The following is a 27120-nucleotide window of genomic DNA, read 5'->3' as shown; positions in this document are numbered from 1 at the left end:
ATGGGTCGTGCGTCCTGTCGGTTGTCTTCATAAATGAGGGTCCACTTGACCGATGGTCCTTGGTCCGCCTGACCGATGGTCCGGTGGTAGGCCATACTATACACAAGCCCCCCAAGCCTTGAGCAATGTTAAAGATGAAGCGAAAATGGTTTATCAAAAAGCCCGATCGAGGCACAGTGAAATGATAGGATTCTTTGTTGATGATGATCAGCTTACGTGTTTGCCTCACTTTGGTTATTTATTTTCTAATCAGCTCGCGTAGGGGCATTCGTTTTGACAGCACATGTCACTTACACCCTATCGGGGTTTCGTTTGACCGCTTGGGTTGGTCCTGTTCACATGGGGCTTTCGAGAAAGCTCACCCCTTGATCGAACAAGCTTGGTTCGGGTCCCGTAGGAAGCCTCGGTCGGCCTATCGGCCCATCGGCATTGAAAAGCTATTTTTAGCTAAGTTAGTGGAATGCCCTGTAGGGGCATTCCTTTTGACAGCGCGTGTCACTTATACCCTATCGGGGTTTCGTTTGACCGCTTGGGTCGGTCCTGTTCGAACGGGGCTTTCGAGGAAACTCGCCCTTTGATCGAACAGGCTTGGTTCGAGTCCCGTAGGGAGCCTCGGTCAGCCTAGCAGCCTATCCGCCAATCGGCATTGAAAACTATTTTTAGCTAAGTTATTGTAAAGCCTTGTAAGGCCAAAACTTGAATTCTTTCTTAGTTGATCATTTTTGCTATTCTGCTACACTATCAATAGTTTCTCTAATATTCACGAAATTACATCAAAATAACATTAGTTTCATAATTACCTACTTCTCCATACTAACAAATTTATGAAATCCCTTAGTAATTATCGACGACATATACACCATCGTTAAGTTCATATTATCGATGGGCATTTGGCCATCTATAATGACATTGATAGGTTTAGCGGGACATTACCGACATATTTTTTTTCCATCGATAAGTATGTTATATAGAACTAGTGAAAAGTTATTTATTATATGCACCGAAACAAAATCTGTTAATATAATGTACACAGCCAAATAAAAGATACATTATAATATATTGAACTAATAATATCATATAATGAAAACTCCTATACAATGAAAACTCCTAACAATGAGAACTCCTAATAATTAAAACTCTTATACAATAAAAATCCTAATAATGAAAACTCCTACACAATGAAAACTCTTAACAATCAAATGATCGAACATCTTAACATATGAAACCCAATAAGAATGACATTTGAAGTTTATAGTGTGTGTAATTGATTAAATATTTTTCCCTCCTTTTCAAATAATTACAGTAATTTAACTTTTGTAAACTCAATATCACATTCTTTCAATTAAGTCTAAAAAGAGTAATTTATAGTTTAAATCTTTTAATCTTTACTAAAATATCAGCTACCAAAAGAGGACATAAATTTCTTTGTCAATAAATACCTTTCTCCGGTGCCGTTAACATTTGATTCCGAATGTATTATGTGAACTTTGAACTCAAGATGAATAAATTCTTATCGGACAATGAGCGTTTGACATTCAGCAAAGAAGTTGCCTCGTATTAAGCAGGTTAAAATGGTTTATGCTTTCTTCAATATGGATTAAGTAAATGTTGATGACGCTACTAAAGACAATTTGAGTCTTGTTGACAGCAAGAATATCTTTAGGGGTAGCATATGAGAATATATTAATAATTTTTTAAGGATTCATAATTCATTATATGCTAAATTGGTTATAGCAGTTCTTGATATATAGAGATTAGTAGGGAAAAGAATTCATTGGATTGCCAAATTGTTGAAATTTTGGGGTGTCACCGTCCTTATAAATTGATAAAAGTTCATAGTCATTCCCAATATGATTTAATTAATTAATAATCACAGAACTACTTCATATTATTAAAAATACTTATTATATATCTATGCTTTTCTTTTAGCTGAGTTCATTGTATGCTGGTATTTCTATATATAGCAAAATCTCACAGAATATATGGTGGTGGCCTGGTAGGTTGGTTTCTGGATTTTATACTTTATTTGATGTATGCTGAAGCATCACACCACCTTATACTTTACTTTTCCCAAACATTTTTTTTTTTTTTGTAATAACTAGTCTAACAAAATGTTATGCATTAGTTAAGTTGGATTTATTTAATTATAACGCTGGGATTTGAAAACAAGTGCATGAAATATAAAAATGGTGGCTGCAGGGTGCAGATCAATCTCTTAGAAACTTCTCTGAAACATTGATATGGTGTAATTAAGGGCCAAAGATACTCTTGTTTTAGGATATAATATATGCAAAAGAAATAGAATGCACTTTCTGTGCATAAGAAATTTGAAAATGGGATTGGCCACTCTGAAAGAAAGGAATCTTTGTTAGGGTGTTTGGATTCGCTTTTGATAGGACCAAGGAGGTCTTACCAAGAAGGAATAAAGCACATTCAAAACCACCAAACACATCAAAAATCTCACTCACTCTCCCATGGTTCGTCTCTCCCTCAGTCACTCTATATCTATATTTATTTATTTATTTGTTTGTTTGTTCAACAGTGATGTGCAGTGAGTTCTTGACTGTTGAGGGTGGACTTGTTGCAGAGTAATGAGTATAATGGGATTAGAACTTGAATGGACAAGTTGATCCCGAAATTTTCGACTTTGAAATTCGGGTATTATTCTCTGTCGCAATTTTTTCAATATTCTATTGTATTCAAATTCTGTGAAGTGATTGAATGAAAGTATAAAATCTAGTACCAAATCAAAGACTATTGTAGAATGACCAAAATACATTTTGTACGTTGTATATTTTTCTAAAAGAAAGGTTTTTTTTTTTTTTTATAGAAAATGCTGAATAAAAAAAATTAAATTATTAATGTAAAATCAGCATTTATAAGAAATGTATTTATTTAGAAATTAAAAAACAGCATGAATCTTATACAACATCAATTTAATCTTTCATATTTAAGAAAATATAATATAATATAAGAAAAAAGATTAATAGAAGGTTTTAAAAAATTTGAGGGCTCCGAATTCCAAGCTATGAATCCATCATGATTGTACTGTCTGTATTCCTATGTATGCAATATATTTGAGGCAAGTTGTTGATATATGATAGCCACATGCACATCTAGATATATATGCTGCATCTTTCTCTTTCGTTTTCTCTAAATATGTATTGCAGCTTTCACTTTTGTAACGTCCTTGTTATAAATATTACAACACTCTCTCTCTCTCTCTCTGTAAGATGAGTAGTGATGTTGATGAACACATGGTGGCAAAAGAAGGAAAGGCACTGAGATTCCTAGCTGTTCTCAGACTCCTCATGTTCCCCCACATGTTCTCAATCATAAACATTAACCCACAAATTTCTATTCCCTCTCCCTTATTATCATTACTTAATACTTCAATACTTCAACTAATAATACTTAATTAATTCAATATTTCTTACACCTAAGAAAATGATTGAGAACATGCCTCTACTTCAATGGACCCCATAACTATAACATATGCCACTTTCCTTAATTCATCAATCCATCAACTCCACTTCAAACAAACTACAAGATAGGCCAAGAGAAAATCAATCCACAACTTCATCTTTTATAATTTGAGATAACTTTTGCATATATCTATTCATAATAAAACTAGTTAGAAATCTCATCCACTAAAGGTAAAACAGATTTATAATATATAATTGAATACAAATTTTATCTAATAAATCAATTTAATAAAATTGAGTTAGATTTAAAGACCACTTCTTAATAAAAATATTATAAAAATTTACTACACGAAGCTAGTGACATTATTTTATGATTAAGTGCATCAGTTGCATGTTGATGAAAATGGTCCTTAGGTGCTGCATGATAGAGAAACAGATGCATAGACTAAAAAGGGGGAGAAATTATTGACCGAAGAGATTCTTTGTCACATTTCTCCTTTTTATGTGAGCATCCAATGAAGCATCTAACGGCCTCATTTCAATATTCCATCTTCAGAACTGAAAAAAAAAAAAAAAAAACATTACGTGCTGAAAGTTGTATATAATGTGCAAATGTTTTGTAATTAATCATTGAATAATTCATTCTACAAGGATATGGATGATTAATTATTAGGTTAACTTTGGTATGTATGAGTACTTTACTTAAAACTAATGAAACACACAAAACGCACGTGTGTGAGTGTATAGAAAAGTAAGAATGTCGCTTATTTAAAATGGGTTGTTCTTAATAAAGTCATTTATTCTCTGCATAAGCATATGATTGATATCGAAATTGATTAAACAAATTTGAAAATGATATACGTAATTAACTGTTTTGGCTTCAAACCTAATCAACATAAAAACATGAGGTTATATTGATTTAAAATATTCTGCATTATCTCACTGTGCGCACTAGTGAACTCGCTTTAAAGGGTCAAAATGTACGTGGCTGTAATTCGTGGTTACTAGATAGGGAAGAGCAGAAAAAGAAGAACAAACAAGAGGAAATACATCATTAAAAAATAAACAAAAACGTTTGATTTTAGCTAAATAATGAAACATATATGTAGTCAAGTCGAAAAGAGAGATTGGATACATGTAACCAAATAAAAATGTTCCGTAATGGATTCAAATTAATGTGTTGACCACTTTAAATAAAAACCATTAGAAAATAGGGTTCGTTTGCAAAGTGCGGTGTCGTGTTCCTCATGCAAAACAAAACAATTACATAGCACTCAATTATTTTGGTCCTTTTCAATAGAATAAACCACTGAACATTATTTTGTTGTGGCTCTGTCAGTCTTTCAATTATGGATGACCTAAGACTCGTAATGGGAATTAATAGAGAGTGTGTGTTTGATGTGATTTTGGGGATTTAAATTGTGTTTGATATTTCATGCTTTTGCATGGAATGGAATAATAATGATATATTGAAATGGAAGCTTGCGTGAGCAAGCACTTCATCATCTCAGTATTATCCAATGGAATATTTATCCGTTCCGTACGTTAAGAATAGACTGCAATAACCAATTATATATAATATATCAATCACTCATTCACTCACTCATAGTCAAACCTACACATACATGCAATATTTTTAAATACAGATACAAAAGTGTTTCATATATAATCTATAAACGCAAGATGTAATATACAATTTAAGGAATAACTAAGAGAGACAGAGAGAAAGAGACTTTTTACTGTTTATTCAATTTTGAACTTTCAAATTTCAATTATCACTTCACTATTTTTTTGTCGGAATATTTTCTTATTGTGAGACAATAATCTATATATAAAACGCTGAGGCAAACATATTCCAACAAAGGACAGTTTTATTTAGTAGAATTGTGAAATACCGTGGGTCCTCCTTTAACATATACGTAAAATAAAGAGGTTTCTTAAATTTTAAATATTTTAAGATGTAGCAATTCAATGTAAAATAATACCCATCATTAAGAATAGTTTATTAACGTACAAGGATGTTAAAAATAGTATAAATAACACTAGTGATGCAGACAATCCTTAATCCATAAGAGTTGACGAGATTTATTAAGTGAACTTTAAATTTAATATAATTTTACATAATTGATTTATAAAATGAGTTTTACAACTCACCTATATATTATAAAATTATTTTATTTTTTGTTGATGTGGCACTTTCAACAAAAATATTAATATAACTAATATATGAAAGTTTATACTAATGTTTAACATGAAATTATTTAAAGGGTTAAATATGTTTTTGGTCCCTCAAGTTTCAGTGAATTTTGGAATTAGTCCATCATCAAAACTTTATATCAATTTAGTCCTTCATCTTTCAAAATGCGTGAATTTAGTCCTTTTAATCAGATTTTGTTAAGTTTATCTGACGTTTCAAGCACATTTCATGATAGTATTTAAGTTAACATTAAAGCAAAAATGTGTCAAACAGTGTAAATAATTTAAATACTATCATGAAATGCGCTTGAAACGTCAGATAAACTTAATAAAATTTGGTTAAAAGGACTAAATTCCCCTATTTTGAAAGATGAAGGATTAAATTGGTCAAAAATTTTGATGAGGGACTAATTCCAAATTTCGCTGAAACTTGAGGGACCAAAAACATATTTAACCCTTATTTAAATATTATTTTAAATGTTTCTCTTTTTTTTTTTTCTCTCTCTCTCTTAGTGCGTAATAGTGGTACAGAAGTAGTATTGAGAGATAGATATTTATGTTTGTAAAGTAATTGTAGTTGTTTCCGTGTGGCTTGTGAGAAACAAAAAATGAGAGAAGCATGTTTATGGGTGGACCCTTTGATATATTCCTGAGCTGATTCTGGTGGTGCATGGATATAGATAAACTATGGTTTGTTCTATTCAGACCACACTTCTCTCTGTACTCTAATCATTAATTGCTTACAAAAGAAGTAATGGATTGTTTTTTGGAAGGCATAGCAATACATTGTTGAAAAACAAATCCCTCCATTACTTTATTTCAAACATCGTCTTTAAAAGTAATTACCATCTATTACTATATGAAGCTATGAAGAGCAGATGACATAGAACCAAATTTTAAACCAAACCTCCTATGGTGAAAGAGAGCGTGTGAAGTGTGTTTTGGTGTTGGGATGGTTAGTCCTAATCACCAACAAATTAGAGTCTATCATCTTTATATCAAAAGTCTTTATGAAAGGTTTAGGTAAATGTGTCCCGTTAAGATGATTGATGGTGCAGAATACTCGTAGTTAGAAATGTTTTCGTTTGAGGAGGTCTCTGTAAACCAAAAACAGAATATGATCCTAATATTGATTCTAATAATCAATCATATCGCCCTTGAAAGAAAAATGATGAAAAATCCAAGCATAAGTATAAATTCACAAAGTTCACAATATGAATGAGAAAGTTCAATACCATATAAAAATAAATATTCGTGAATTTAGTGTCTTTAGGTTTTTTATTAGAAGCGGGGATAATTACTTGAATGGGTTGGACTCAAGTCTTGTTTTGTTTATCTATCCAATTCAACTCAAATTAAGTATAGTACTTGGTAGAATAAACAATTAAGACATGTAAAAAGGTAAAACTCAATTTTTAAGTAGTTCTTATAATCTATGGACTCAAAAGAAAAAAGTTTATTATGTTAGATGATAATAGTTTATTATCCCTTACTAATAATCTCTTCTATTTTGAAAAGACTTGTCTTGCCTCTCTTAAAAGAAAAGGTTAAACGGCTACACAATTTTAGTAAGAGTAATAATTTAGCGGTACATGTCTAGAAACCATGAGAGTTTAGTAACTATTGATAAATGAATAAATAGTATATTTAATACACATAGTAAATAGTATATTAACTTTAATACAATTAACCTTGAAAGAAATAACTAGGAATTTTAAATGTGCTGAGTAAAAAATAAAGAAAAACTACTTTCAAAGTAAATAGCATATATTTAACTTTGTTTTAATAATAAACACACATGAAAAATTACTAAACACCAAACCCAATTTCAATTATCTTAACCATGAAGTAGTTCAAACAAAACTAAGGAATTTAATGTTTTTGTACTAAGACTTGTTTTTTTTATTGTACTAAAAACAAAATATGTGAATATTTATTATATTGAACCAACTATTTATCCATTGACAATTAATGATTACTTTAGCGACATATTTAATTTATAACAAACAAATGATAACTATATATAATGGTATTATGAATGACTAATAACATGATAACAAATACTAACTCGGACAAGTCGAGATATTAGGAAAATTAAAAAAACGTTGTTATGGGATTGAGATGCTAAGGGTAGAAAGATAGCATGGATAAAAGTGGATGATGTCTGTAAACCAAAGAAAGAGGATAGATTAGGAATAAAAGATATTACGATGTTTAATATAGCTTTAGTTGATAAGTGGAAGTGACAAGTTCAATAAACTAACATACTAGAAAGAAATTTTGAGACTCTAAGTATGGGTAAGAAATATGATGTTAAAAGAAAGTATAATTATGAGTCGTGATGGTGGAGAGATTTAAGAGAGGTGTGTAGACAGTGGCGGAACTTGCTCGATATTTATGGGGGTGCCAAAATATACTTAAAATTTATATATTTAATTATGGATCCGTAAGATTATTTTACTTAATAATAATTGAATCAATACTAAAATTTTTAATTATATTTTGTTTTTAATGTAAATCATATCGTCAGCAAAAAAAATTTATCTTCCGTATTATTTTGCAGTCTTATTTTGATAATTTTTATTGTAGAAAATTATCTTTTTGATATAGTTGTAGAAACAAGAAGAGTTAAAATAAGACGAGACAGAATAAAAAATCAATGAAATAGATGTAATTGACTTCCTATTTTTGTCAAAGATTGATTTTTTCTATTTTCTTCCTCACAGTAGCTTCCATTTTATCACTTTTAAATAATTAATTTATTCTTTTATTTCTTCATCAATATACTTATGTTTTAAAAAAAATACTAAAAGATAATTTATCATAATCTAAATAAAAATTGTGATATGTAATTAATAAAAGAAAAATATATGATAATCAAGTCATAATTAAAAACCAGTTATTAAAAAACACTTAGTGCATTGCTTTTTCTTGATATTTATAAAAATAAATATACCAAATGCTCGTGAGATAAAAAATAATATTAATTATTAAACTAATATTTCACTATCAATTGAGAAAAAAAGAATTACTTTTCTCTTCAATAATAGAAGAAAACATACAAAAATGAGAGCACAAAATAATGAATTTGTGTTCAACTTTCTTTTTTCTTCATAAACAAAAGAAAACAAAACAAGTAAAAGTCTAAAGTGGATACAATATGTGAGAAACTCAAAAAACAGTGAGAGACAAAATAAAAAATATCTTAATAAATTTATTTATTTTTTATTAAATTTAATTTTATGTTTTATTATTTATTAACATTAAATGTTATATTTTATAAAATAAATAAAAAGATACCTATTTTAATATTTATCAATTCCTAATATATATTTTTATTATTTAAAAAATTCCAAAACATTAAATTTCTTATACATAATTTAAAAAATAAAAAAAAAGAAATTCATATAATATAAATAAAAAATAAATAAAAAACGTTGGGGGGGCCACGGCTCCCCCCCCCCCCCCCCCGTCCCTTCCTGGGTCCGCCACTGTGTGTAGAGAACTGGAGCACCATAATATACCGATCAATTATGTAATAATATAGATTGAGATAAACATCTATGTCATTCCCTAGTTGTTGTGGATCAAAAATCATCATAGATAGTATCATGTATCTTCTCTTCATACACAAACCTTGAGACAAGTTATAAACCACTAGCAAAACAGACCATGAACTATGATTGTTACTTAAATTTTCATAAATATTCATTCTACAATAGTTAGTCCAAGCTTAAATTCCTTGATTCATTTCATAATTCAAGAAATTCTTTATCAATGTTCTTCCATTGCACAGAATAAGTTGGATGACGTAGTAGTTCATCACATTTCCGCACTCCGGTATTCCATCTAAGGTTTTTAACATCATTCTGGTTCACAAACATATGCTTATTGGAAGATACCAAATTGTCTTCGAAGTAGGATTGTGTCTAGGGATGTCAAAGAAATATGTACCTGCGAATATCCGCGAATAAAACCCGCAACGGGTAGGAAATGAATATTGAAAAAGAATACTCACGGATAACATGTACGAGTATTTTTTATATTAGTATGTTAATAGGGTGGGTACGAGTATCATAGTATCCGTACCCGGTATATTCTAATTTAAATTAAAAAATTATTAAAACATTAACACATTAATTTTGAATGAGTTATTTTTTATCAATTGATCTTTAAAAATCTTCATTTATTTGTAAATTGTCATTCAACACTATTTAAATGAGTTAGTTTCACTTTGTTTGAAATTTATAAAGGTTATGCATTGTATTTTTATTTGAATGTATGGTTAAATTTTTTTATTAAATATTAAATATTTCTTTTATAAATACCCACGGGTACCCGTGAATATCTTTGGATATTAAAAAAATATGAGAATACCCGCATAACGGATATCTGCACAAATATGAGTACGGATACAAGGAATATTTATCCAATGGATAGGATACAGAGGAGTTACTACCCGTACCCTATCAGCCCTGTTAATATCCCTAGTTGTATACATTGTAGCCAACCTCGTTAGTATTCTTCTAATCACCATCTTTGACCTTAAAACATGCCAACCCACACTTGGTCCAATTTTTAATTGTGCAAACTCTTTTCTATATAAAATACACTAATTAGGACATGAATGGATCTTTTGATATTTCATATCCATAGAACAAATTATCTTGTTGCCTCGTAGTTTCAATTTCAACAATTGAAATAATTATATCAAGCTTTTATCAATTCATCCACTCAACACAATTTAGTTTCGAACAGTAAAAAAAACACACATATGACCAAAATATTCCAGATATATAAAACATACTAACAAAATATTCCAAAAAAAAACATACTAACAAAATATTCCAGATATATAAAAAATGAGGGCCCAACGAACGTCTATATAAATCATATAAACAAATTAAATTATTTAATTATGTAGCGAGAGTTTAGGGTTTAATCCAAAGAAATATTTTTTCAATAAAATAAGATATTTTTAAGGGGTGGACCGCCCGCTAGGGTCAAACTGATGCTGGTAATGATATTGATATTAAAATTTTAATATGTAGCGTGGGCTTGATCAACACAAGTAAAAATATTTTTAAAAATTAAAATTTTAGGGTTTAGGGTTTAACCTACACAAATAACAATATTTCTTTAAAAAATATAACTTTAACGATACTAGAAATGTTTTTCTAAAAAATAAAATGTGGATGGGTGGATGTTGTGAAATGAAGCTAGGATTTAACCACACTATTTTGAGGCTAATCCGAACATAAGCATCGGCATTTTAGATTTCAAGAGGGGTTGCCTGGGACGCTTTTTTATGCTTTTTTTTTTTTCATGTGTTATAATACTCACATTTAACAGAAAAAAAAAATTGTAGCTTAGGTTAAAAAGACATAGAAATTGTGTTTTGATATTTATTATGCTTATGTGGAGTTTGACCGCAAAACTCGTGAATTGAACTAATCAAAATACTATGATTTGAGTTAGGTCAAAACTCATTAACATAGAAGGTATTTGCACTTCTTTTTTTTCTTTCAAAATGACTGAAACTAAACTCATTAATATAGAAGGTCTACTAATATTATCGGAAAAGGAAATTAAAACTGTAAAATTCATTCGTAAAATGGATAGAGTTTATTTAATTATTAACAGAAAAATAACCTTTTACATATTAAATATATTCGGAAAACGATTTCTTATTGGTAGGAAGAAGTGCTCTACTAATACAGCCAAGTGTCTGGGTTAACGTAACTTTACGTCTTTTCTATCATAAATGGACAATAAAAACGGATAATGCATAATTTCTTATTATATTTTTTTTTTTTTACTTTACACCTTTATGTGGAAAACAAAAAGATAATCGAAAAAAAGTGTGGAGGAGAATGAAATTTATCCATGAACGCAGGCATTGATAAAAACAAATTATTAGATTTTATTCTTCTCACTTTTTCTTCCTTTTATTTCCTAATTAAAAGTATGTGAATCAATATTAAAAGTTAGGCCACTATTTCATAGAAATGTATGTTGAGAGAAGAATAAAAGAGGATATAGTGGGTGTTAGGAAAATGAGCTTAGCTCATAAGATGAGAAAATCTTATACGCTTCTAATTCAACTTTAAAGGTAACATTTGGCATATATTTTTGGTTTTTTTCTCTTTCATAAAAGTCACATCTCTTTGTTTACAAAAATAAAAAAAAGTGGCATGTCGTTTTCCTAACTCTTGCCATAGCTCTATTTTTTGGATTTTTCAATTAAAAGTTTTTTTTTTCTTTTGAGAAATTTTATTTACCTGTGTCTGATTCGTGATTTTAAAATATCATTGAAAATATAACTATACTAAATTAAAATCAGGGTCTCGATATTAAGACTATAAAAATGAGTCCATTCCATCCATTCAGCCTATTAAAATATATGAATTGTGTTTGAAAAAAAATAGAAGATAAAATATATTTTGGCTCTCTATACCTAACATTTATTTGATTGTTTTACTTTCATTATTATGTGACTTTTTTGTTTGGTGTAAAACTAAGAGAAGGTGAGTTAAAATGTTGAAGTTAACTACTAAGTGTACCCCCTCTAATTGCTAAAGTACTCCTACATATTGTGCTTTTTTGCTTTTGATATTATCCAAAATACCTTTCCATTTTGTTAAGCATGCCCCTTAATTGCAAAGTAGGAAGATTGGCCCTCAATAGAATATTCAAACTATATGCAATCTTTTCAATATATAGTAGCTACAAAGATGGTCACTAGTTATGATATTCCATATTAAAGCACTCAAGTTTTACAAAGAGGAAAAAGTCCTTCCCAAGAACTTAAGAAAATATTTTTTTTTTCTTAAGTTAGATATTGGCTAATTTTTCTTGAAAATTTCTCATCTAATTTCTTATTTTAAACTTATGTATAAACTAATTTTAGTTTATTAAAAAAATTATCTAAATTTTAAACTTATGTATAAACTTATGTATACACTTGCTAACTTGGTGGCTAAAGAAAGATGTTAGTGAGAGAAACATGAAATGAAGGAGTGGAGTGAGTGAGAAGAGAAAAAAAAATGTAAAATTATTAACAAAAGGTAAAGGATATGAAAAATATTGAAAGGTATGTCTAGCAATCTCTTAAGTTGAATTTGAATTTAAGATTTTGAAAATGCAATGTTTCTCTCTTTTTTTATTAACTTATATATTCAATATAAATAATTATGGAGTAAACTCTCTTCTTCTTTTTACTCTTTATTGTTCTATATTTTGTCATTGACAATAACAACCAAGAAAATTCAATAAACATTTGATATATTTTTAAAAAATATTTGTTAAAATTGTATGATTGGCCTTTTATAATAGTTTTATTGCTACGAAAATGACTAATCATCTTTGAAGAACCTAATTAGACTATGATCTACTCTTCCAACCACATTTCTTCCATGCACATAGTTGAAACCCCAATTCTTACTTAAGAACTAAGTATAGTACCATCATACTAATGATATATTCATCATTCACTTAAATAAACATAATTTTAATGAATTTTTTTTTCTAATATATATTTATATTTTAAAATACTTGTCTGTTAGGAAATTTGATCTATTATTTTACTCTGACCCATGTAATATCATGATCATCCTACCAAGTTTGTACTTCTATCTAAAATCAAAATAAACAAAGTTATTTTTGTTTGGTATAACTATGAAAAACAAGGTTAATAATTTATTTATTCTTTATAATTATACAAATTTTAACTTTTTAATTTGTGTACTTAAAATCTCATTTCTCTTAATCCTTAAACATATTATTTTGAATCTCATTTAGCTATTAGAATAAAATAATGAAATTTCTTTGTTTCTCTCTTGAATAAAAAAATACCAACAAACTGAAACAAAATACCAATTAATATAATATCTATAATATTTAGAAATCTGAAAACTAAATCACTGATTATATATAATATTTATAATATTTAATTATTTTTATTCTAATATTAGTCTCTATTAATTTAGATAATATAAATAACAATTAAAAATAACATTTGTAAGGGCTAAAAAGATTAAAAACTATAAGTAAAGAATAAAATTAGTTATTTTCAGGTATGAAGACTAGAAAATAGAAGTTTCATAATTCCAAAAGCAAAAATGAGTTAATAAAGCTAAAAGTGGGAAAATTTTTGAAGTATGATGAGCCAAATAAAGAAGAACATTATTAGGAGGGTTCCAAGAAGTGGGTTTTGGTGATAATCGAAAAGGCATGAAGATGTGGGTTTGTTAATGAGATGATGCACGCATTGTGGAAAATGAAATTAGTTTGAAAGAGAAGGCAGCCACAAATTTGGCAAACTAATAATGTTGGAAGACGTTACTATCCAGTTACTGTCTTCCTGATTCCTGGTCTATGTAGTGGCAGTGTGTCTCTTTCACTACCATGCTGATTCACCTTTGCAATTGCAACCTTCTTTATCCATCATCTCCTTCTAACAACCTCAAGTACCTGCTTCACTGTTTTTCATGATAATGTTTCAGTACACAACATCATTCTTCAATTTGGATTTTTTATTCCATCGTTCTTCTGTTATGTCTTTAAAATACACTGATACATAATGATTTTGATATTTTAAAATATGTTAAAAAAACTTTTAATATATTAATATCAATGTATTTTTAATGTTCAACAGATAACAATACCATAAATCATGCAGATAATTTGATATCCATCATCCTTCATGGTCCCTCTGCAACTGTTGTTTCATATTACGTAATACCTGTCTTTTCGCAATTTCCACATCGTGGCCCTTTTCCTTTTTGCTAAATACATTTTTGTGAGAATAATGACATCACCCAAAACAAAAGAAGAAAGTGTGTTATAAGGGAATCCTAACCAGGAATAATGAATCACGTAACCATGCCTCCATTACCTACAATCATTTTACCATATCTTTGTGGAAATCAACATCGAGACATGTATCTTTTCTGATATGACATGCATACAAAAACTTGCACACCCACAAAGAAAGGGAAACATATTATAATATTGTAGCCTTTTGGATCAAGATGTGTAATTGAGACTCACCACCGAAAGACAAAGAATCTTGGATCACAAGTGATACACTAAAACATGAGACTCAACAACACTATTCAAGACATTTCACTGGGAAAAAGAAATGTCAGTAGGAGTTCGGATGAAGTATATATATAATTTTTTTCTAATGTCAACAAAAATCTATATTTCAAGCTTAACACTTGTTGCAAGCTTTACTTACAGCACAACTGTTTCAATTCAGCTATATAATTAGTAGAGTAAAATTGAAATTTCCTTTAAACTAAAAATCAAAAGGAAATATTGGGGATTCTATACTAGTAGCCTATAGTATATAAATCATATCTTTGATCACAAACCGTGCTGGCTGCTGTAACTTAATATGACAACAGATGCACCTAAAATCTAGTTAGAAGTTTTCATAGTATGTTCACAATGATTTCCTATTAACTCAAGAAGCTGGCCAGCTTTCCGCCTGGCCCTTTCTGAACCATTTTCTGTCAAGTCCAAGAGAATATTGATCACCATAGGCGAATTGACAATGGACAAGTTTAGAGGATCTCCATGACAGAGGAGAACCAACACTGAAGTTGCATTCTCTTTGTTCCTAGGAGATCCATTGCTCAATAATTCCACCAAAGTGGATACAACATTCAAAGATCCAATTGCTGCTTTTCCATCGGGATGGCTAGCTACTATAGCCATTATTGCCAATGCCTCGTCTCTCATTGCCCCATCAGGTTCTATTAGCATTTCTATCAACTTGGGCCCAATACCAGCCCTAATTGCCCGTCCTTTATTTCCTTGAGATAAACAAAGATTGAAAAGTGCTTTTGCAGCATCCAACTTCCCTCTTGGACTTCCCTCGCAAAATAGAGTAACTAATGCCTGGATTGCTCCAGATGCACCAATTGCTAGTCTGTTCTCATCCACCGTAGAAAGGCTGAAAAAGGTGGCTGCTGCATTTTCTCGGGCTGCCATACTACCATTTTCTAGCACATGAAGGATGCCTGGCACAGCCTCAGCAGCCATGATACGCTCTTTATTGTCCGCATAGATAGACAAGTTCAGAAGAGCAGTAACTGCATGTTCTTGGATGACAGCATCAGATGTGTAAAGGAGATCAACAAGGCGAGGTATAGCACCAGCTTCAGCAATCAGCATTCGATTTTGACTATTTTGCTTGGCAAGAAGTCGGACCTCCCCTGCAATACAATGAGGATAAAGGCACTCCTATCAACATACAACATTAATAGGAAATACAACGGTGGGGATTTGAGAGGTCTATAAAAATGCTTTTCCTCAAACTAAAACAATGTCAAAAGGCAAAGCAAAAATCCTCTGAAAATAAATCTATGATCTCTTCATTTGTAGGATTGAACTGCATAGACAGATGGGTCTTGGGTTTGATACTACTAAGGCTTACGGCATATTAAATTTAGAAAGGGAACATTATCTCATCCTAAATTTTTATTTAGTCTACTCCCCAGAACCCCAAAAGAAATTATAAATTTGTGATGCTTTCTTAAATCTAATTTTAAACATACAATTATACCTCTGTGCACTTAGCTCGCATAATTTATATTAGCTAGATTCTGTCTATATGCATTAAACCTAGCAAGAAGTTCACCAGGCCACCAGTTGTAGCTGTCATCATACTGGGAGGGAAATATGGAGAAAAGTGCAATTCGGAGAATGGTACATACTAGCATTAAATCATGCTATAAAAAAAAGCAGATAACAAATTCCTTTTTAAGTAAAATAAGCCCCCCCAGAAAACACAATATATATATATATATATATATATATATATATATATATATATATATATATATATATATATATATATATATATATATATATATGCATAAAAGAACGGACAACACTGCTTTTGGAAGTGCTAAAATCATGGGAAACAATAAAGCTAAGACAAAGAATGCGTTTGCTGAAGGTTGTGAGGTAATATCAATCTTTAGGCACAAAAAGTTGGGGAGAGTTATATACAAACATGCCTCGGAAGAGAAAGAAAGTAAAATACAATAACAAAGATGAAAATGTTTTGTTAACTAAGCATGATATAATGGAATGATGGAAGATTTGTTTCTACAGTTTATTCAATGATGAATATACAAGAATAATGGACTTTGAGGAGTTTTAGCACTAGAAAGGATAACCCAAATTAAACCTACCACAATTTCAGAGAACTTTGGGTAAGTGACATGGTAAAGAAGATGAAAAATAAATTTACCATATCATATACCTATCGAACAATTAAAGGATGGAAATATTAAGTTAGATACGAATTTGTTCAATGCAAAAACGAGGCCTAAGAAAATTTAAAATTGAGTACCAAAAAGAACGTTGGTACCTATTTACAAGAATAAAGGAGACATACAATTACAAAACTATGCAAACTAGATAGGAGCCAAACTTGTGTTTTGGATCCACGTTATGAAACTAAGGGAAAAAGTAAATTGTGGTAGATTAACACATACCAGCATATCGAGGAACCAATTTGATTTTATGGTCATAATGTGCCTAACTGCTGAAGAAACTCAACAGAAAATTATACCAGACAGCTGTAGGACCAGTGATGCGGTACTGAATTTTGGTTAATGAAGAGCCTAGTATGCAAAATAATTAGTGTATTGAAGATAAGAATCCTGAAGCAATGAGGGAAATACAATAAAGATAACATCAGGAATAAATTTATCCAACAGAAAGTTGGACTAATACCTATTGAGAAGATAATGGAAACTTGCCTAAGGTGGTCTAGTGGTGTGAGATATACCATTTGAAAAAAAGTGGATCAGACATAGAAGATAGCCCAATGTGTAAGGCTAAAAAACATTTAAGAAAATATCAGGAGAAACCACTGAAAATACCTTGCCCTAACCTCAAAGTGATTTTATTAAAAACTTGGTTGTATTTATAACCCTTTAATTCTTTGTCCTTCATTTACTTTTTTCATATTATTAGCTCTTCAGAGGATTACTGAACAGAAGCCTTACAATCAAAATCATCTTGATGTTTTGAATTAAATTACGGATGGTTGTAACGATACTCCAAATCCGAAAGGCCATACCCAATCAACATTACGTTGTGGAAACAATTAGTACAGTATGTGGTAAGCCATATTTTATTTAATTCTAAACTTCCAGTTCTAAGGGTATTTCACTAATTTTTCATATTTTCTTTTATAGCTTCAATAGTAGGTACTCATTTTCACATATTCCTCATTAATGCAGAATAAATTAAAGGTTTGTTCAACATGTTATTATACTTCCTTTCCGAAAGAAGGAACATAGCAGAATAATGCAATCCTATTGATTGTTTGTTTTAATCAAACTTTGTACTTCATGTAAATACTAGATTCTAGCTTTCATGCGATAGATTACTTTCATCTTATCTTCTACTTCATATTTTCATCAAATTAGATTTTGCAGACATCAAAGATTAACATTGGTATGCATCAACAAAAAATAGTCCTCTCAATTTTCTTGATTACAAATTTTCCCTAAATCCACTAATCTCAAAATTACTAATTTCGTAAGTTATGTTGCCATCACTCTAACAGCTAGCAATCCTACCACTTAAACCACAATAACCAATATATTGTGAAGAGAGAGAGAGAGAGGAAGAGAAGAAATGTATGCGATACAATGCTCACCTACAGCACTTCGTTGATCCTCAATACCTCTGGAAGAAAGTTTGCTCACTAAGATATCAAGATCTACTAATTCAGAAGATCCATCCAATGTTGTCTTACAGAGCCATAAATTCCCTAACCTTTTAGGTGGTTCCACTCCATTTGCCTCACACCAACTTGATATCAGGCCATATAAAGCATGGTTGGGTATGAGGATGGGAGTGGAAAGAATCTGCTGAGTCTTGGGACACGTTCCATGTCCTGCTTCAAGCCATTTCTTTATACAAGATCGTTCATATGTCTGCAAAAAGAGTCAAGATAACATAATTACAAAGTTACTAAATGTAGACAACTTCTAAATAATATATTATCTTACAAGCCCATATTTTCTAAATTATGGATATGTTAAAAGTATTGTTATCATCTTATCAAGCACCAAGACTAAGGGGGAGTCATCTTTAATTTTTTTTTTTTTTAAATCCACTATTTGTTACATAGTGTTTTTCTTAAGCATCCCCCCAGTCAACCATGATCATATTAATGGATAACTCTGCCACTGACCAAAGCCCACTAACCACCCCAGAATGAAAAGAAAAGAAAACACTGGTCCAACCCAGCTCAGCCACTGACAATACTAGAAAAGATCCAATGGCCAGCATCCTTCATACTGAAATATAGTTTCAATGCATCTTTTCAAGTACCTCAAACTCAAATGCATCCTTTTGAGAATGATATCACCCAACCAGAATTGTTGTTTTAATTAACATTGTTAAGCCTCATGCTCACTGATAGCAGTGCTCTCAGAAAACTAAATCAAGCATTCTATGGAATCTACCCAAATTTCTGTTGATTTTAAAATGAAAAACTTTCACAGCTTTTAACGCATTGCTTCAGACAGAATAACATTATATTACCCTTACTTCCAAAGGGAAAGGAGAATAAGAACTGGTTTTTTCCCAAATATTGTCAGCATTACTTACAAGTTCCTAAGTACAATACAAAACAGAAAATCTTTTGGTATCCAAGTTATCTTTATCCACTATATAAGAAACCAATTTTTCAATGATACATGCGGTTATCTTCATCTAATTGTATCATAGTATTTTATTTAAGAAAAGAAATTAGATTAGAAAGTTCTAATAACTAAAAGTTATTATATAAGCTATGATCACATACAAGCCTGATTCAAACAGAGCAGCAAAAAGAAGCTGAAAACTGCTGACAAGCCTGATTTTTACAGTTTAATTTTTAGATATGGGAGTATTTCGGTATAATATACATATTTTAATGTTATTTTTATATTGAGAAAACTCTTCAATTTATGAGTCAAGTTTACAAAGTTTATGTAAGAAGCTCACAATAAAAGGCAAAGAAAAACAATAGTGTAATAATGAAATCTCTAAATTATGGATCTAGTAAGCAGTATATGGTTCTTTACATCTAGGAACGATGGCTAGCACTGTAATCAGTGAAACAGAATACAGAGAAGAAGAATAGAAATTGCCAGGCAGAGATGAAACAAATTCCAATATATTCCTGCCTTCCTCGCCCTCTGCCACATGTCTATTCTTCATAACGGTTTTCCCACGTTCCCTTCTAACCAATTCATCATTTCCATGTGACTCCTTGTCCAGCGACTCTTCTACTCTCATAACATTCCCTCACCCATAAAAAACAACCTTGTTCTCAAAGTTGAAGTTAGGATAATCTCTGCTAATAATAACGGTGTCCTGGCAAGTAGCTTGAGTTGCATCTAAACCATTCGATTGATGGAAACTTGGGAAACTTGAGCAATATGTTGATCACCTCTTATGATAATTCGAGAATCAAGAATTCTGTTAGATTCAACAATAGGGCTGAACACATTGATGAGTAAGGGAAGTGGCAGATATAGCTCTTGACGATCATCTTTGCATCTCTTTAAACAATGGAAGATGGATGAATTTCAGTTGAAGCAAACTCGAGTAACTTATATGCCACTGAACCAATTTTTTAGACAATGGGAAAAGGACCAAAATATTATAGTCCTAGTTTCTGAAGCTTTTGAAGAGCCATTGGATGTTGTCTATATGGCTATAATTTGACCAACAAGAATTCAGCTTCTCAAAACTCTAGTGGAATACGCTTTTTGTCTCAAATTTCTTCATTTGATGTTAAGCCTTAATTGAATGGTCTTTTAGATGAGGGCTAGGTCTCGTTGTTGCAACAACTCTTGTAGGGAGGGTGGATCAATGTAACCCAATTGGTAATTGGAAACGTTGTGAGATCTCCACTATAAACAACTCAGAAGGGGAACCGTCAATGCTAGATTGGAAGGATCAATGTAACCCAATTGGTAATTGACAATGGTATTGAGATCTCCACTATAAACAACTAAGAAGGGGAGTCGTCAATGCTAGATTGGAAGGAACGATTGCACTAAAATTTTGCTCATGGATGTAGCTTACTCCATTCCCTCAGGTTATCCACTATGAAACACGTCAAATACATCTCTAAACACCAACTCAGGGCCTCAGTTCTTCACCACTTTGGGGGTAGTATGCTAAGTTCATGGAAATGTAGTGCCACTCAGTTTGAACAATTGTTGCCAAAAATTGCTACTAGAGACTTTGTCTCAATCGGATACAATTGATTTTGGAAGGCCATGCAATTTCAAAATGTGCTTCCTGCATACTTCTTCAACTTGCTTGCTGTTATAATCAATTTTGAGTGTGACAAAGTGAGCACATTCAGATAATCTATCAATAACCACCAAAATAACTGTAAAGCCATCAGGGAGGTAAGCCAACAATAAATTACATGACCAATTCTTCCTAAATTTGGGTAGGAACTGGAGAGCTTGTAACAGGCCAGAAATAACATGTTAGTCATTTTAGCTTGTTGGCACAGGAGACATTGTTGCATGTGGTTCTTAATGTCCTGGTACATGCCTTGCTGGAAAAAACTAGGCAGAAATTCTAGCCACAATATGTCCCCTTTCAAGATGGTCTCCGGTGGGAAAGTTATAGAATTCTTGGAGAACTTGCTAAATAAAGGGATGCATAGGAGGAATTACCAACCTTTGTTTGCATAGAAAGGATTACCTTGTTTGCATGCTTGAAGAATCTCATTGTGCTTAGAATCAAATGTGATTGAAGCTCTAAACAAACTGCAAACTGATGATTTTCCATGTAGGTTGAGAAATAGCCAAGAAAAATGATTTGGAAGGTGGATCAAACCCTAACATTATCTTTAGCAAATTTGTATTCAATACAGAATTCATAGCAAAGGAACTTATGAAGCCAAGATTGTTGTTCTAGTGATTAGACGATTTGATTTGAGCGACATTTTCACAGAACTTGGATAAGATTTGAATCTAGAACAATAATCAAAGAAACAAGAATGACTTTTTTTATTTAAAAGAGACCTTCAAACACTATCAGTTCTCAATTGAATTAGTCCCAAGTATTTTGAGGAACTTGAACCCTCCCACACAAAACTATACATATGATTAGTTGGTCTTGAATTAATAACCCAAACATCCTAAGACATAGGGCCAATTGTATTGAATTAACTCATCTTTCATGGGCAAGATACACAATATAGAGAACATACTCGTTGATTCAGTCATTGTTCTCAGACGAACAAATTCATCCTTATAAGCTTTCTTATCAAGATCTACTTGAGGTGGAGCACTAGGTTGATATGTTCTTCATGTTTTGAGGTAGTATTGCTTACCCATCTCTGTGAGGTTCCTTTGTTGCCTCCCATGCCTGCCAAGACTTTATCTCTTCCATAAAGTTTGAAACATGTTTCCTTAGTATGCCAAGATCTTCTATAGTATGAACAATATTCTCCATGGTTATCTTTTACTGATGACCTCCTTCTCGGTTTAATCCCTTGAAAATTCCTTGTCCTATTTTCATGACGAAGTCTATGTTGGAGATTCTTTCATTGAGTATGACAACCTTTTGACTTTCTTCTCCCTTCTAATAAAAAATGCTTCCAAAAGAGGATGCAACTTTTCTTTCCCTGATATTTGTATCCTAACTATGTCATATTCATGGTTCAAGCCACTTAAGAATTTAAAGATGTTTCCTCTTTCCATGACTTCAACATGTGTAGTTGCATTTGTTTTACACATCCCCAAATATTGGTACCTATCTAAAACACACCACTTTAGTTGCAGACAATAAAATCCTTCTTCAAAGAAAAGTGTTATTTAAATAATCTCATATCTCTTTAGCAAAGGATTAGAACATATAGTTTCGACTTATCTCAGGAACCATGAAATGCCATAGATCATGATTAGTGGGGCTTCATTATCCCAAATCACAAAATTAACGTCATTTGACCCCAGTCCTCTGCCATCTATGTGATCTAATCTTGACCATCCCTTCAAAATCATCTAAATATATTGGCTCCATTACAAATATTTTCGGCCACCAAACTAGTAGGAGTCCACCACATTTGGAAGATCATTGGATCCAAAAGGATAAATTTCACGTCAGAAATTCCGTCTTAGAAGTTGAAGGTTGCAAATTCAAGCCTCTTCAGAGGGATCACAAAATTAAATTTCAACTCATGTCGACACTAGTTGTGACGCATGACGGCGACTCCATCAGAAACACAGTTTTCAACCTTGTGATCGTCAGTTTAATACACACCTTTCTAACCCACCATTAACCTCAAAGGGTGATGGCAACAGCAGACATTTGTGTGGCAACAGAAACAAAGCTCTTAACCCAACATTTGGAGTTATTATACCAACTTGAACTATGTAAAGAAATAAACAATATTTTATCAATGATAATCATACAAATTACATTCTCATCAAAAATAACAAAAGAAAAATATGTTTAAATGAATAGCCAGATTCTAAAGATATTTTTCTCCCAATTACTATGGACATATCGAAGATACTATTTACAAGAGATTTGGTATTTGTTCACAGAAATCTTCTACTTCTTTCAAGGAATACTCCACACTATCATGAAGAGGAAACAAAAATGTAGTCATTGATAGAAAAGATTTTAATTCACTTGATGATTGTGAAATTCTGGAAATTGTTAATTTGTTTGTAGAAGAACCTGAGCTAGAGTGTCTTTCACAATGATTATGATCAACAAGGGGGTGGAATGTCTTAAATGAACTAAAATCTCTTTTCACTTTTTGGATTTTAGATGGATAGATTAGATCCAGATCCATTTTTGTTCCAGGCAACAATTTGTTCAATCTGTTACATTTGACTAGCTTTTTTAAGATGATTTTGAATTTATAAATCTTGATTGTCATATTACATAATTCAAATATATATATATATATATATATATATATATATATATATATATATATATTTCCATGTCATCGGGTCCTACATTTTAGATAATACAGATGTCATAGTGAATGTGCCCGTGTTGTGCCCACTGTCTGTGTTTCATAGTTCTCAAGTTTACATAACTCTCAAGTTTGACATATTTGTATACGGTAATATTCGACCTAGTCATATACCACTAAAAACCACGCAACATTTTTGGTTACTAATTGCTGTTTAAGGTTCGTTTAAAGTAAACAAGGTCACGTTATTGAATAACGTTACAGAAAAGAACAACCAAAAAAGTACTCATAGATTACCTTGTATAAAAACTCAAACTAGCAACCATAAACTGTATAATAAATGAACTTAATTGAAGGTGACTTTGAAGAAGCAACTTTGGTTTCTATTGTTACATGCCAATAAACTAAACATATCAGTCAGCCGTAATAGCTTCTGAACTTCTATAATACATAAGGACAATCAAAAAAGGTGATATTAAGCACAAACCTGTCCTGTGCAAATGATAACAGGATCTTTCATTAGCTCTAGAGATATTGGACAGCGAAACTCATCAGGTATAACCAGTGATTGCGTACATGATTTCACAAATGACTCCTCAGTTTGTCGACATATATCCTCACTTGGTGGCACAATAATGTTTCCTGATTCCTCCATTAAGAAATCTTGGATTTTTTTCAGCACAACCAACGACATATCCTGTATCCTTTTCTGAGAATGATCCCACCTCTCTACGCCCATCTTTTCTAGAGCAAGTGACTCTTGCTTGACATCATCCACATTGATAAATTGTAGCTTTTCACAGATTAAACGTAGTTCAGCAGTTTCAGTGTTCACATCATAGCTCTGGTTGTAAACAGACAATAGTTGTTCATAAAGCTGAAGACCCGGTGGATCAAACTTCTCTTTAGCTCTTCTAAACTGAGTGGTCACAAGTGCAACCTGAAGATGACAACAGTAGCAGAGAAATGAGAACTTACAATTAAGACAGAACGAAAAGTGGCATCTACAGACAAACAAGATATTGATGAACTCACTACAAAAATGAAGACAAAGAAACCAAGGAAAATAATATTTTTTGGAGGATATTTGAAAGATCTATAAAAAAACTTATTTGAGCTTAACTTTTAATATAAACACTTAAACAAATATTTAATTTTATAAAGTGGCTTATGACTTTTCTGTCAGCTCTTTTTAGCTTATTCCGATATTTTTCTTAGCGAAGCTTATATAAACAAGCTACAAGTTTCACATATTTTGGTGCTTCAATATGGAGAAAGAGCAATAATCTGCCTTAATGAAATTGTTAAATCGAAAAAAGAAAAAATAAACAATTAAACAAGTCTGAACAAATAATCACTTATTTCTTTAAAGCTCTCCCAAGCTGACAAAAGTAAGCAAAAAAATATGTTTAATCTGACACGCACTAAACTATTTACCCAAATGTGACCTCACTTTCTTAGCAATTAGCAATGCTTCATGGCATAACCAAAAAGAAAAAATAAAATTATTTCTCAAGATATTTAATGTACTCAATCACCTTTATAAAATTACTAACACGCAATATTCTCCTTGAGTTAGAAGTATCAAGTTCTCCCGAGAAAGAAAGCTTTACAAACATTATTCACCTGTTCCTTGATTTCTTCTGAAACATCAAGCTCATCAAAGGAGATCTTGCTCATAGCATGTTCAAAACGAACAGCAACATCTGTGAATCTGTGCTTAACTTGCTCTCTGTCCAGTATCTGCAATTCCAAGCAACATCCACAGAACCAAACACCAAATGAAATTCAAATATACAACAAATGACATTACAAAAAGCAAACCATAAAGAAGTACATGCAACACACCCTATAATATTCTTTTGAACGCACAATATTAATTCAATTCCAGTTTAACTACTCATTTGGCTACCCTAATTCTCTTTTGAACAGACATTGCTGATTAAATTACTGTGGTTTCTACTCTTACAATTCCTTCCATTTCAAATTCCTATATCTAAAAACATTTCCTTCCAGCGACATACATAATTTTTTTATTCTTTATCATCTTTAGTACCTACATACACATATAATTTTAATATTTTTTAGTTTATTCAATGAAGACTACAAATTTCATTTATATAAATTTGAATTGTCTGATGCTATATGTGTCTTCAGAATACATTAATATATATTGATTTTTATATTTTAAAATAAACTAAAATTTTTTTAATATATCAAAATCGATGTATTTTATATAAAAATAAATTAATTTTACTTAATCTATCAAAGTCAATATTTTGTAGAGACATTGAGAAACAAGTAATTAAACCTAATTTTCTTTTAAAAAAATTATAAAATTACGGGTAAAACAGTGAATCTCATTAAAGTATAGATATGGTGTAATAGGTGCTTGTAACTTTTAATGAATTTTAAAATAATTAAAACAAAATATTTAACAATCATTTTACAAACGAGTAATGCAGTTTAATTACACAAAGCTCCTGGAGTGAATTGAAGATCGCACCATGAAAACCTGACTTGCGGTGGTGGCGAATTGGAGCAAATCCTTGGCCTTGAAGAGCGCTTCCTGAAGCGCGTGGAAGGAAACGGCACTGGACAAGACGACGTTGTCATGCAATTCGAGGAAGAGAGGAGCGAGGAAGCGTATGCGGCGAGCTAGGTCGCAGCATTGGGTTCTGAGGATAGGCTTAAAGGAGGAGAGGTACGAGATTTGGGTGGAAACGCGAGAGAGGTTGCGGAGAACCCAGGAAGGGTCCGTTTCCGCCATAGAAGAAGCGAAGCGAGAATGCCAAAGCGCGTGTGTGGGTCCCACAATCACGTGGTGAAGGTGAAGTTAAGCATAAGATCGAAGAAGGGTGACGGGTTGTGAAATAGCGGTTAACTCATGGCGCCGCGGATGAAGATATTTGAGGGAACGACGCATGTCGTTCAGTGAAAACCGTTGCTGAAAATGCAAATTTTTATATTAATTTTCAATGAACAAATTATAGTTTTAGTTATTTTACTATTTCCTCTTTCTCTGTTTGTACTGTGAATTTGTGAGATTTTAATTTGGAAATAGTCGAATCGTATTACCGGTTCTATACATAAAACCCAGAAGTGATTTTTTCATAGTTATTTGCTATTATAGATTGAAATTGTATCAAGCTTTTCAATTTAGCTTTAGATTATAATATATTTATTTTCACAATTACGTTTGTTCAGAAAAAAATTCAAAATTTTCTTTTTTAAACATAAATAAATGTTTTTATAACTTATTTTCATAATAATGATACCTATCTAGTGAAGAAAAAAAATACTAATCTGTCACCAAATAATCCACACACAATGCATGAGTTGATGCACACAATGTCAGCGATGTGTACAGGGCCTAACAGAAAACCTTGAGGCTTCTACTTTCTACACCTCCATAATTTCTTCTCATACCCCCAATACTTTTAAAATAACACTCTATCCTTCGTGATTTTTGGAAAATTTTCAAAACAAGTTTTTCAGAATTTTCAGAACAAGATT

The 27120-nt window shown here is 31.4% G+C and overlaps 1 protein-coding gene across 2 annotated transcripts; it reads right to left on the bottom strand.

The window, feature by feature from the left end:
- Positions 1-14764: 14764 nt before the first annotated feature.
- Positions 14765-26652, bottom strand: LOC114182948 (U-box domain-containing protein 13-like). 2 transcript variants are annotated; one of them, XM_028069760.1, is made up of 5 exons: positions 26111-26652; positions 25231-25347; positions 24092-24544; positions 18310-18589; positions 14765-15844 (listed from the first exon to the last, which is right to left on the bottom strand). In XM_028069760.1, the coding sequence occupies exons 1-5, from the start codon at positions 26372-26374 to the stop codon at positions 15045-15047; spliced, it is 1914 nt and encodes a 637-aa protein (XP_027925561.1). In that variant the 5' UTR covers positions 26375-26652; the 3' UTR covers positions 14765-15044. The 2 variants fall into 2 exon arrangements, with proteins under 2 accessions (XP_027925561.1, XP_027925562.1); XM_028069761.1 differs by lacking the exon at positions 26111-26652 and having other exon boundaries at positions 25143-25336.
- Between the last annotated feature and the right edge of the window lie 468 nt (positions 26653-27120).

Source organism: Vigna unguiculata, chromosome 5 (assembly GCF_004118075.2).
Source record: "Vigna unguiculata cultivar IT97K-499-35 chromosome 5, ASM411807v1, whole genome shotgun sequence".
NCBI classification, from domain to species: Eukaryota; Viridiplantae; Streptophyta; class Magnoliopsida; order Fabales; family Fabaceae; genus Vigna; species Vigna unguiculata.
The sequence above is the reverse complement of the archived record's forward strand: the minus strand, read 5'-3'. Positions and strand labels throughout refer to the sequence as shown.

What these genes read in the sequence shown, in the direction of transcription:
- LOC114182948 (XM_028069760.1), bottom strand. Translation starts at nt 26,374, where the DNA reads ATGGCGGAAACGGACCCTTCCTGGGTTCTCCGCAACCTCTCTCGCGTT. An exon ending in CCGCAAGTCAGGTTTTCATG is followed by an intron (nt 25,348 to 26,110) that starts GTGCGATCTTCA and finishes TTGGAATTGCAG; the next exon opens with ATACTGGACAGAGAGCAAGT. An exon ending in CAGAAGAAATCAAGGAACAG is followed by an intron (nt 24,545 to 25,230) that starts GTGAATAATGTT and finishes TGTCATCTTCAG; the next exon opens with GTTGCACTTGTGACCACTCA.